Raw genomic sequence first — 12,051 nt, forward strand, 5'->3', positions numbered from 1 at the left:
CATGAGAAGGGGGAGGGTCAGAGGGAGAAGCAGACTCCCCGCTGAGCGGGGAGCCCGACGCGGGACTCGATCCCGGGACTCCAGGATCATGACCTGAGCCGAAGGCAGTCGCTTAACCGACTGAGCCACCCAGGCGCCCCCTTTTTTTTTTTTTTTTAAAGATTTCATTTATTTGAGAGAGAAAATGAGATAGAGAGAGCATGAGAGGGGGGAGGGTCAGAGGAAGCAGCACTACCCGCTGAGCAGGGAGCCTGATGCGGGACTCCAGGATCGTGACCCAAGCTGAAGGCAGTCACCCAACCAACTGAGCCACCCAGGCGCCCCTGCACATAGACTTTTGACATTATAAAATGAAAATGGCAACAAAAATTAAACTAAAGCAGACTCAAAAATCTACAGCTCCAGATTAGTCTCATTTAGAAAGCTGCTTCTGATAATAAAGCCTTAATAACAGACATATTCTGGATGCTCTTGAAAATACCAGTAGCATTTCTACCACATCCGTATTTAGCTAAACTAAACACAAGTAAATCAATTGATTACAGGGAAGTATTTTATATAGAACAGGGATGAGATTCATTAGCTTAGATTTGAGACAAAAGCAACAGAATTTCAATTCCAGTTTGAAAGAGGTCTACCAATCTTCAAACAGCATGGCCCCCTAAGTATAAATCTGGTGCCCAACTGGAGAAATCGGTAGTTTTGCTAGAGGAGAAGTTGGCGTGCCCTGCCGATACCAACAGAACCTTACTCAATTCTAAGATGCAACACCAAGGCTAAAGAAAATTTTTACTGTTCTGGCGGAAGTCCTGTTTCTCTTTCCCCCAAGCACGTAACCTTTTTCTATGTTCCACATAATATATAATCACTAGCAGGAAGCTTACCCAAAACCCACCTTCACAAAAAGGAAAACATACCTTCTCAAAGCCGTATCTGCACACAATTTTAGAGCTTCTGCTAAAACATTTCCCCAAACTAATGTATAGCTTTGAAAAGCTCCATAATCAAATGACAGGTACCATTTACTGAGCTGGGCATACAGGGCTACGGTTTTTGTTTTTTTTTTTTTCTTCTAACTACCAAAACACATGGCAAGGTAGATACTATTCCCATTTTAGATAGGAAAATGAAGGTAAGAAACAGGTCTCCCACCTGTAAATGAAGCCAAAATTCATGATCAGACTCTCATACAGCCTACTACTTCTCATTTACTGAAGAATTTAAGTAAATAAATAGGACAAACATTTTTCTAACAAAACCACTTTTATTTTTTAATCATTTTTACTACCAAATACAGAACAAAACTCAAGTGTGGAGGCAGTATTCACTTAATTTTAACTGATTGTGTTAAAGGCTTGTGTCCCAGTGCAACCCTATCTTTGTGCATAAAATGTTCACTGAAAAATAACCTAAGCGTGGATTCCCTTTGCTGTTAACATCTTAAGTCAGTGACATTTTAAAGCCAAAAATTTAACTGCTTTTGGAAAGTTAGTATATTTGTATGCAGAGATTACAAGTGAGGGAATAGGTTTTAATACTAGGTTTAACCATGTGAAACTGTCAATATTTTTACTAGCTTTTTCACTTAAAAAATGGCAGTGTCATATGGTTCAACCTTTATCTACCAAAAAAGTTTTCAAAAGTTTAAACAAATGTCATTTGTGTTCAATTTTGTGTTTAAAAAAATGCAATGATTAATAGAGGACTATTACTAGAACTTCTTACTCACTATAGACAAAATTCCTTTTGATAAAATCTTTAAAAAGTTACTACAAACTGTAAAAACAATGCTGCTTTTCTATATGGCATTTCAATTTTTAGAAGTTAAAAAAAATTATACTCAAACTTGCATAAAACCTGCAATTCCAAGTCTCATTTTCCCCATAATGCCAGCCACTCAACACTACTCGAGTATTTCATAAATGAATAAATATACTATTTAGTACTGTACAGTAGATACATACCATGGACAGTTTCTATACTATTCCAGAAAAGGCAAATATTTATATTTCACTGAAAATATTTACTAGATATAGGTGGGATCATTTATCCTGAAGTTCACTGCTTTACTCAACCCAATTCCTATACCCAGAATATGAGAAATAAAATTACACTAAAACTGCTTTAGATAGAAATAAAGCCAACTTTGACGATTCTGATGGCAACTAATCGCTACAGTGAGGGATTTCATCTTATTACTATATTTAAGTATGTGGATTGAAAGGGGAAAGATCTTGATTTGTAAAATGAATGAGGTAAATGTCATACATTCAATAGTGTAAATAAATACAAATACAGTTTTACAGGAACATGAACATAAGTTTAAGGGTTTTATTATCAAAGTCTTGTAAAACAATTTCAGAAACTGTACATCAACATGGCACAGACTGTAGCCTACTTTTGTTTATACTGCACAAAAGTGAAGCTTGAAACTCCTGTAACTAAGAAAACAGTTGCCTAACTACTTTGCATTTAACATGGAATCACTGTGTGTATAAGATTACTACTGCAGTAACAGTAACACAAATTTATTGGTTTTATACAACTTGAGATCAAATAAAAAGTACATTATCAAGTAGATCTGTCTTATTTTAAAAGCATATGAAGGTCAATTTAAAATGCACTACCCCCTTTTTCCAACACTGAGATTAAAACAAATTAATAAAAGAGTGGAAAATTGAAAATCAGGACAAGAGATAACTTTCTTTTACAGATGGGACTCAGGATAGGCAGAAGCTTTCACTGATGTAGATGTGGAATAAATTATTTCAGGAAAAAAAATTCCCAAACACCTTATGAAAAAGTATACAACTCTACTTCAAAATATGCTATTTACTCACTGCCAAAGACAGTTTCATTTGAAATCTTGTTTCTGTAATTAAAGCCTAATCAGCCATCAAAAAAGGTTAGTGCATATATAACCTTTCAAAGTTAAACAAAAGCCACAAAAATTTAGCCACAAGGCTTAAAGGATTATCTATTTCAAATGTTCATTTTCAGATGTAACTATAAGAATGTTAATCTGTCATGTCAACAAACAAGACCATAAGTAGATCCATCATGTTGGAGGATTTTAATGACATTTAGGATATTCCTGCCACAATTAACATGCAATCAGTGCATTCCCTACATGGCTCTATTACGGCAATGAATCAAATTCTAGAAATACTATAAGTGAACTTACTTAATAAAGGAGATCATACAACATAAACAATCCATGCCTGCTGTAGATGCATGCAGCTTTTCATTTTTGTTATGAAGCAGCACCAGAATAGTAAAACTGCTTGGTTACTCAATCAGATTTCACCATGTCAAGACTTGGTTACTCATGTATCATTTTCTAAAAGCTTTTGGATGTAAATAACTAATATCAATATCAGGAGCTTTATAACCATTTATAACTCAAGAGCTGTATACATCTAGGTTTGAGATGAACGAATACAGCATTAAGAAATCACACAAAGGAATGACACTGATGCATGTATACAGTTGGGATTCCCATGGAGGCAATATTCAGTCACTCATATCCATGTCCTCTTCATGATGATCATCCCCATTCACTTTGGATTCTCTTAGTGAATCACCAGTTCCCTTTTCCACAGAGCATTCTTTTGTTTTAGGGGAACTTGGTTCTGTTGGCTTCTTCTCCTCCTTTTTCTCTTTCTCGCTGTCATACCCTTGTTCCTCTTCATCGTAATCCCGTGTAACCTGCTTTGCCAAGGAGAATAAAAAAAGTAAACGTCTTCCCAGAAAAATCACTTCTTAAAATTACCAGCACTACCCCAAATATCAAAGTAAATTAGTTTGTAAACATACTTTTACATCTTTATCACTCTCTGATTTTCTTTCCCGATCCTTTTCCTTATCTTTACTTTTCTTCTTCTTGCTTGTTGATCGTTCTCTTTCATCTCTGCTTCTTTCTTTATCTTTATCTTTCTTTTTCTCCTTTTTATGTCTAGGATGACAGTAAAATATTCTCAAAAAAAAAAAAAAAGGCTTTAAAGGAACCAGTCAAGAAGTTTCACCCTTAAGTGTAGCAGTGAGTTTAAACTTGTTCAGATGGTGAGCTTGACCCAAGTTCGCATGACATGAAGAACAACAAACACCCATTTCAAAACACTGGATACAAGTTGTGCATTAGTGATACAGGCAAGAAGACTGAAACTGGTTATTCATAACCAGTTACAGTCTAAACTGTAGACAGTTTAGGTCTAAACGCTTTTTATAATAACACAGTCTAAACACTTTTTATAGTAACACAGTCTCAAGCAGAAAGGGAATGTATCAGCATGTTCTTAAGCACTTTAATTCTTGAAAAGGAAGAAAAAGTCTAGGAGAGTTTTTAAAATAAAAACTGACAGCTTCTGAAATGTAGAAAGTACAGATCCATAGCACTAACATTCTTACCTCCTAGGAGACGGTGAGCGAGACAATTTTCTTTTAGGTGACCTAGGCTTTTTAGGAGATCTTGTGCCACTCCTACTTCGTCGTCGTCGTCTCTCTCTAGAACCACAAATGTGCAAACTAGATTTTAAATTACAGTATTATCTAAAAAATGCAGACACATCACAGCAGATGTGTCTATTAAAGGAGCTCCACGAGGAACTCCTACAAAAGGATCTGATAATTAAAAATCCATTTTCTTTCTTGTTTAAAAGACTTGATTTTTAAATAATCTCTACACCCAATGTGGGGCTTGAACTTACAACCCTGAGATCAAGAGTTGCCTGCTCTTCTGACTAAGCCAGCCAGGTGCCCCTGAAAGACCCATTTTCAAATACTGTTTTTAGCGGAAGAATCAAACAAATAATTTTTTAACAAACTGTATGCTTTTACTTTCATGCCCTCAAGAAAACCCTAACTTGTGTCAATTCTTAAAGACAAACATTCTGGGGAGCCTGGGTGGCTCAGTCAGTTAAGCGTCTGCCTGCAGCTCAGGTCATGATCCCAGGGTCCTGGGATCGAGCCCTGCATCGGGCTCCCTGCTTCTCCCACTCCCTCTGCCCTTCCTCCTGCTTGTGCTCTCGCTCTCAAGTGAATAAATAAATAAAATCTTAAAAAAAAAAAAAAAAAGACTAAAGTTCTAATTCAGGAAGGAAAAACAGTCTGAAGTAAACTATTTCAGAACTCAGTTTTAACTTCAAAAATTCAGTGGCCAGAACAGGTATAAGATAATATGCCATGATATGAAAATCAACTGCTAAAAAAAAAATCCCAAAAAATTACTTTTGTTAGGTAAAATTCAAGAAGTAGAGTTGGTAGTAACAGAGATCAGACTGACTCCCTATATCGCAATAAATGATGTTCCCCTCAACCCTGCTTTGAAAAATTAGTTTTTAAGATGCATATAGCCTTCTGCTCTCTAAAACTGTGGCATTTTCTTTTTTTTTAAATATTCTGCTTCTGTCACTATTCTCATTTTAAGACTTGCAAAATGACCATTATTACAATTTAGGCACAAAGAAAATAATCAAAAATAAAACCCCACACTTTCAGTTGGTTGAATGCGGTGGCTGGGTGATAAGACATTGGGGAGGGTATGTGCTATGGTGAGTGCTGTGAATTGTGTAAGACTGTTTAATCACAGACCTGTACCTCTGAAACAAATAATACATTATATGTTAAAAAAAAAAAAAAAGAAGATACTAGGAAGGGTAAAATGAAGGGGGGGAATCAGAGGGGGAGACGAACCATGAGAGACTATGGACTCTGAGAAACAAACTGAGGGTTCTAGAGGGGAGGGGGGTGGGGGAATGGGTTAGCTTGGTGATGGGTATTAAGGAGGGCACGTATTGCATGGAGCACTGGGTGTTATACGCAAACAATGAATCTGAAACACTACATCAAAAACTAATGATGTATGGTGATTAACATAATAAAAAAAAAGTTAAAGAAAAAAAAGATGTAAAAAAAAAAACAAAACAAAAAAACTTTTTAACTCTTTAACAGCCCTCTGTGACCTCCCTGACCTCCCCTGCCAGAAACATTACACACAACTTTTCATTCATAAAATATTGTTTGTCAAGTTTGTACACCGCATACTTTTTGCTACTGCTCTGTGTAACCAAAACTCGAGATACCCTAGATGAAAGAGATGTTTTATATTTCGGTGTCCCTGTATACACCGTAGCACAACTACAAACACAGCAAGTATGTAATAAAAACTTAAAAGAATATGCCTTAACTTAAGATAATCCAATAATTAAGTAGGGTAAGGTGCTTATAAGTAAGTACATTAAGTAAAGCAATAGCAAAAAAAAAAAATGCCTCTAGTTTTCAAGGTAAGAAAATATACGTTGCTCATCCCATCTTTTATGCCCCTTTGCTACCTATATATTCTGTAGACCTGGCTTCACATTTCCTTAAGCACTCACATCTAGTTTTGTTTTGTTATATATATATATATATATATATATATATATTTTTTTTTTTTTTAATTTTATTTATTTGACAGGGAGAGACACAGCAAGAGAGGGAACACAAGCAGGGAGAGCAGGAGAGGGAGAGGGAGAAGCAGGCCTCCCACCGAGCAGGAAGCCCGATGTGGGGCTCAATCCCAGACTCTGGGATCATGACCTGAGCCAAAGGCAGGCACTCAACAACGGAGCCACCCAGGCGCCCCAAGAAATTCAAACTTTTTAAGGAGCTTCCAAACGGTTTTCCAAAGTATCTGCCCCCATTTTACATGACTAATGCTAACATCTTTTCATGAGCTTATTGGATACTTGCTTATCTTTAATGAATTGTCAATTCAGATTCTTTGCCCATTTTTATACTTGGTAATCTATGATTCTTCCTATGTTTTAGATAACAAGTTCCTTACTAGCTTATATATAATTTGCAAATACCTTCTAGCACTCCGGATTATCTTTACTTTCTTGACAGTGTTCTTTGAAACACATGTCTGTAGTACTGATGATCTCCAATTTATCTATTTCTCTTGTATTGCTTGTGCTTTTGGTGTCATTTAGGAAACCACTGCCAAATTCAAGGCCATGAAGATTTAATTCTATGTTGTCTTCTAGCAGGTTTTAGTTTTAGCTTTTATATTTAGGTCTTTCATCTACTGTATTATTTTTTACATATAGTGTGAGCCTCCTAGTGAATTTGAACAACATCAAGATTAAAGAATACTGCAGCAAGACATGTCTAAATGAGATTGGAAGAAAATGGAAGTAGCCATCCTTACTACTAGCATATGAATTCCACATTAAGAGTGAAAAATGTATTTTCTATGGAGTAAAGTTGCAACACTGAATTTTCACTATGGCAGATTAAAGACACAATTACTAGTCTAAGAATGACACAAATTAGAACTTACATGGCCTCTCATATTATCAATAAATGACTATATATGTGGATATTTTAAATATGACTTACTATAATAAAATGAATTTAATGCAGTAATTCAGCATACATTAGCCGCTAAAACTTCACAAACAAACCAAATCAGGATGTGAAACGTATATGGCAAACAAAAACTGACCTCTGTTGAATTCCATGTCATTTCAAATATAACACCATAAAATATTAAGTAAAAAGAACTTTATTCTTCCAAATTGCTTTTAAAAATCTTCAACACTGAAGTATGTACCTATGTACTGGAAAACATTTAATGCTCAAGGCCTATTGATATTCTTGCAAAGTTATAAAAAGTGCCAAGAACTCATAATGCCACCTTACCTGCTTGCACTTCTGGAACGTCTGGCTGTGCTGTAACTTTTTGGTGGTGTTTTGGAACGTTTCTTTTCTTTGTCTTCTTTCTTTTTGTCTCTAAAAAATGAACACAATTTACGAATGCATTAGAAGAAATACAGCAACTACAAATAAAAACAAAAGCACAATGAGATCTAATTCTATCCTTTTTTTTTATTTTAAAGATTTTATTTATTTATTTGAGAGAGAGAGAATGACAGAGAGAGCATGAGGAGGGGAGGGTCAGAGGGAGAAGCAGACTCCCTGCTGAGCAGGGAGCCCAATGCGGGACTCAATTCTGGGACTCCAGGGTCATGACCTGAGCCGAAGGCAGTCGCTTAACGACTGAGCCACCCAGGCGCCCCTCTATAGTTCTAATTTTTGATCGCAGTAACAGTCCCTCAAGGAGACTCAGTCATGTTTCCACAAATTCAGAAATCTTTTCAAAATACAAATTTGAAAAGAGTAACTCCCCATTCCATAACTTTTCCATCTCTTGCCATTGCTTCTTGGATCAGGTACAAACTCCTTAGTGGGAACAACAACAGCCTTCTGTGTGTCACCTGCCTCCTTACACTTTCTGACCTTATTTCCTAGCCCCCCCCAATACCAAAATACTTGCCATTCCAAGAATTTATGCTAATTTTGTAAACAACATTCTCTACCTGAAACCATGCTCCTAAGTGCAGTCAATTCTATCAGAATTTAATACTCAGTCACTTCTCAATTATCTTCCAATACTACTAGCAATGACTCTTACTTGGTAATTACATTAACCCCTCTTGTATAAAAAAAAAAGTTCCTTGAGGGAAAGAATGCCCAATTCCTCTTTGTATGATATTCATTTCATTATGCAAGCTTGCTGACTGACTGGATTAAGATGACTCACCCTATAAAATATAGTAACTGAAAGCCTCATTATAGGCTGAATACTCAGTAAAGCTACCCCCAAACCTTTGTTCCCAGCTGAGCTAGATGTTCACTGAGAATAAACTGTTTCGGACTCCAGCTGTCCTTGTTATTTTAATTACATAGTTAAATATACAAACGCATAATGGATAGTATAAAAGGTCTGCTTCTAAAAAATTAGGCAAATATTTTAGAAAGAGAAAAGGACAGTTGCTAAAAAAAATAAGCATTGTGAAACTGTATGCGTGTGACAACTATAAATGAGAAAAATAAAATAAAAATCTAGGCACTTTTTAAAAGTGATAGTTCTCTTCCCACTGTAAAGGTGGTTCAAGTGAAAAAACAATGACTTGGTAAATGTTACTCAAGACTACATATCTGGGGCGCCTGGGTGGCTTAGTCATTAAGCATCTGCCTTTGGCTCAGGTCACGATCCCAGGGTCCTGGTATCGAGCCCTACATCAGGCTCCCTGCTCCATGGGAAGCCTGTTCCTCCCTCTCCCACTCTCCCTCTGCTTGTGTTCCCTCTCTCGGCTGTGTCCCTGTCAAATAAATAAATAAAATCTTAAAAAAAAAAAAAAAGACTACATATTAATTTAAAAGGGTCTGGCCCTATATGAAAAAGACTGACTACTGAATGAATGCATGTTTAAGTCAAAATACAATGTTAAGGTAACGATGTTTGTTTAGTGAATTCTTAACTTTAACCTTCTACTCATTCCAAATCATGGGACAGGAGGCTAAGTATGGTTCAGTGTTTGCCATAGAGTAATTCTTAATGTTTATAAGGTGCTGATAATGGGATTTATAAAGGTGAATTAAGGCATGGTTGCCTGCCATAAACTCTTCAGCATACCATAAGGAATGCTGGTAGCACTACATCCTTAGCAGGGCTGAGAGGTAAGAAGGAAATGAAAGAATGTAGTAGGACAGAATTTTTACTACAAAGAAATCGTATCTCTGTTTTCAGCTATAAGGAGAAACCTTAAGTTTACAAAGGAGCCCAAGAAAACAAATGTCAGCCTCTTCAAACTTTAAATAGTTCCTTCTCCAATCTAGCCCTATCTCCTTTTTTTCTCCAGCTCTTTTGTCCTTAAGTAGCCCATATTTAGGGTCTTGGCAACTCTAAAATTTGTCTTCCCACCCAATGTCAATGGTCTACTGTACCTGGTTTTTGATGTGCTCCTTGATCTTCTACCTCTCTCTCTGGAATGAGATCTTCTCCGTCTTGGACTTTTGGATCGTCGCCTACTCCTTGACTTAGAATGTGATCTCCTTCTTGATCTGCTTCTTGACCGCCTAATAGCAAAAGAAAGCCAATACACATATATAAAGGTAGAAAGACTAGCTCTGTGACTGTTTCACTTAGTATCAGACAAATGATTCAGACATATGGGTTAACCATCAATAAGTGGGGGTAATTTCCTATCAGTTGCTGTAAAACCACCCTTTTTTTTTTTTTTTTTAAAGGTTTTTATTATCTTAGAGAGCGAGAGCAACTGGGGGTGGGGGGCGGGGAGAGAATCTCAAGCAGACCCTGTAGCCTGATACAGGGCTTAAATCCACAACCCCGAGATCATGACGTGAGCCAAAACCTAAAGTCAGATGCTTCTGAGCCACCCAGGTGCCCTTAAAACATCTTTGATACCCTAGAAATCAATACTTTCTAACACCTAGAATTTCTCACCTTTTAATCTCAACCTGTCAAAATAGTCCTATGCTCTGACACTACAACTCTGAACCTGAAAATTGTACTAGAGAATGAAGGAAAATAAAAAAGCATCTGATTCATTTGCATCATCTTCCACAACTATATAGAATTTTAACATGTCTTCTGTGATTCCTCACTACTGCAGGTTAAATCTATTTATCAATTACCAAATACTTAACGTTTGCTTCCTACATGCTTTACAAATACTTACTCTCATAAGGCTGTCAAGTAGGTACTATTATTATTCTCATTTTATAAATGGAAACCACGTAGTGTGTTGTTGCTCTCTCTGATTTCTAATTGTTCTCTGAAATATTATTTTACTTCTTTGATTTACAACTTGAGAGAAATCCAAACAATCCAGCCCTATATACATATTTTATATATATTTTATATATATTATATATTATATATATATATATACATATTAACTCAGCACAAATTGCCTTTTTCACTCTCATTTCCCCTCAACATTATCACTATCTCTACATGATCATCTCTTTCCTGTCATGTAACAAGTGTTTGTCTCTGTGCCCTCTCCCCATCTCTTCCCCCAATCCTATACACTTTCTCTTCCAGGACTTAAGAAGCACAATTAACTTTTTGATGTTGTCACTAATCTTTCTCTTCTTCTATTTTATTCTCTTAAGAATAATTAAAAATAAACTGCATCCTCTGCTTAAGACTTTTATCATTTAACTTCTAGGGACCATTCAACCTGTTTCTATGGAAAACTTCTAATACGGTCTAGAACTTCTTGTGTTCACAGGTGCCCAGGAGATGGACACTTTAGAAATGATGAAGATTTATGTCCAAATCTCAGTTAAAAGCAAGCAAATGGAGAGCATTCTCTGAGCCTATTACTTAAAGAAAAATAATAGCACCTATATTACAAATATTATTTAAAATGAAATTTTAAAAAGTTCAGCTCAGTACCTTAGCATAGGTATATATATGAACTACCGATTCCTTTCTTTCCTCTTACTAATGTGCTAATATGGCTTCTGTTATCTCCTTCTCTAAAAACCACTGTTTCAAAACCCATCACTACTGTCTTACTGAATTCAATAAACTTTCATTTTAATCATCTATTTTTGACATTTGGAAATTACTAAAACAATCCCTCTCAATAACATGTCTTATAGCCTAGGAAACGTTCATGTAATGCTTACCTGCCTTTCTGTAAGCTTCATAAAAACGGGGATTAAATGTGTCTATCTTATTCAACACTAGACTCTTGAGCAATTACTACAGTGTCTGACTCCAATAAAAGGTACTAATAGTATATTTTGGGTGATAGTAACTCTATAAAATATCAGAATCATCACTTTCTAAGAGTTAAAAAGAATTCTGGAAAATAAAAATTGATTGTGTTAGAATTAAGCACTACTCATCTTTTGAGGATTCTGGCTTTAAGAATACTTTCAGTTGACAGCTAAACTGAGTTACTCATTTTTCCTACCTTTAATGTATACACAAAAATAGATATAGAAACAACAAATCATGAGCACATTCTTACAGTTTCTTTCTAAACAAAATGATTAATATAAAATAGTTTCAAAAATCTGATAAACAGGGGTACCACATCCATCCATAAGGTCCTGAAACAGTTATTTTTTTTAAGAGTAATGTGCTGCAGAGCTAGCTACTTTAACACATTTTCTAGTTTATATGGGCTCTTAAAAAAATCAGAAAAATATATGAAATTAGTATAAGTTTGTTGAAAATAATTGTCA

At 35.7% G+C, this 12,051-nt stretch overlaps 1 protein-coding gene across 12 annotated transcripts in view; it reads right to left on the minus strand.

The window, feature by feature from the left end:
- Nucleotides 1-2,317: 2,317 nt before the first annotated feature.
- The window catches only part of SRSF11 (serine and arginine rich splicing factor 11), a 42,580-nt gene continuing 32,846 nt past the window's right edge, over nucleotides 2,318-12,051 (minus strand). For 8 of the 12 annotated variants that reach the window (XM_035018286.1, XM_035018283.1, XM_035018291.1 and 5 more), the window contains 5 exons: nucleotides 9,772-9,903; nucleotides 7,684-7,773; nucleotides 4,408-4,524; nucleotides 3,817-3,955; nucleotides 2,318-3,711 (listed from right to left, as the gene is read on the minus strand). In XM_035018286.1, the coding sequence (XP_034874177.1) occupies nucleotides 3,514-3,711; nucleotides 3,817-3,955; nucleotides 4,408-4,524; nucleotides 7,684-7,773; nucleotides 9,772-9,903 (676 nt within the window). In that variant the 3' untranslated portion in view covers nucleotides 2,318-3,513. The remainder of the gene's footprint in view (nucleotides 3,712-3,816; nucleotides 3,956-4,407; nucleotides 4,525-7,683; nucleotides 7,774-9,771; nucleotides 9,904-12,051) is intronic. The other 4 variants (XM_035018287.1, XM_035018294.1, XM_035018284.1 and 1 more) reach the window with 3 other exon arrangements.

This window comes from Mirounga leonina, unplaced genomic scaffold (assembly GCF_011800145.1).
Source record: "Mirounga leonina isolate KUSES-001 unplaced genomic scaffold, KU_Mleo_1.0 Mir_173, whole genome shotgun sequence".
In the NCBI taxonomy this organism is placed as follows: domain Eukaryota; kingdom Metazoa; phylum Chordata; class Mammalia; order Carnivora; family Phocidae; genus Mirounga; species Mirounga leonina.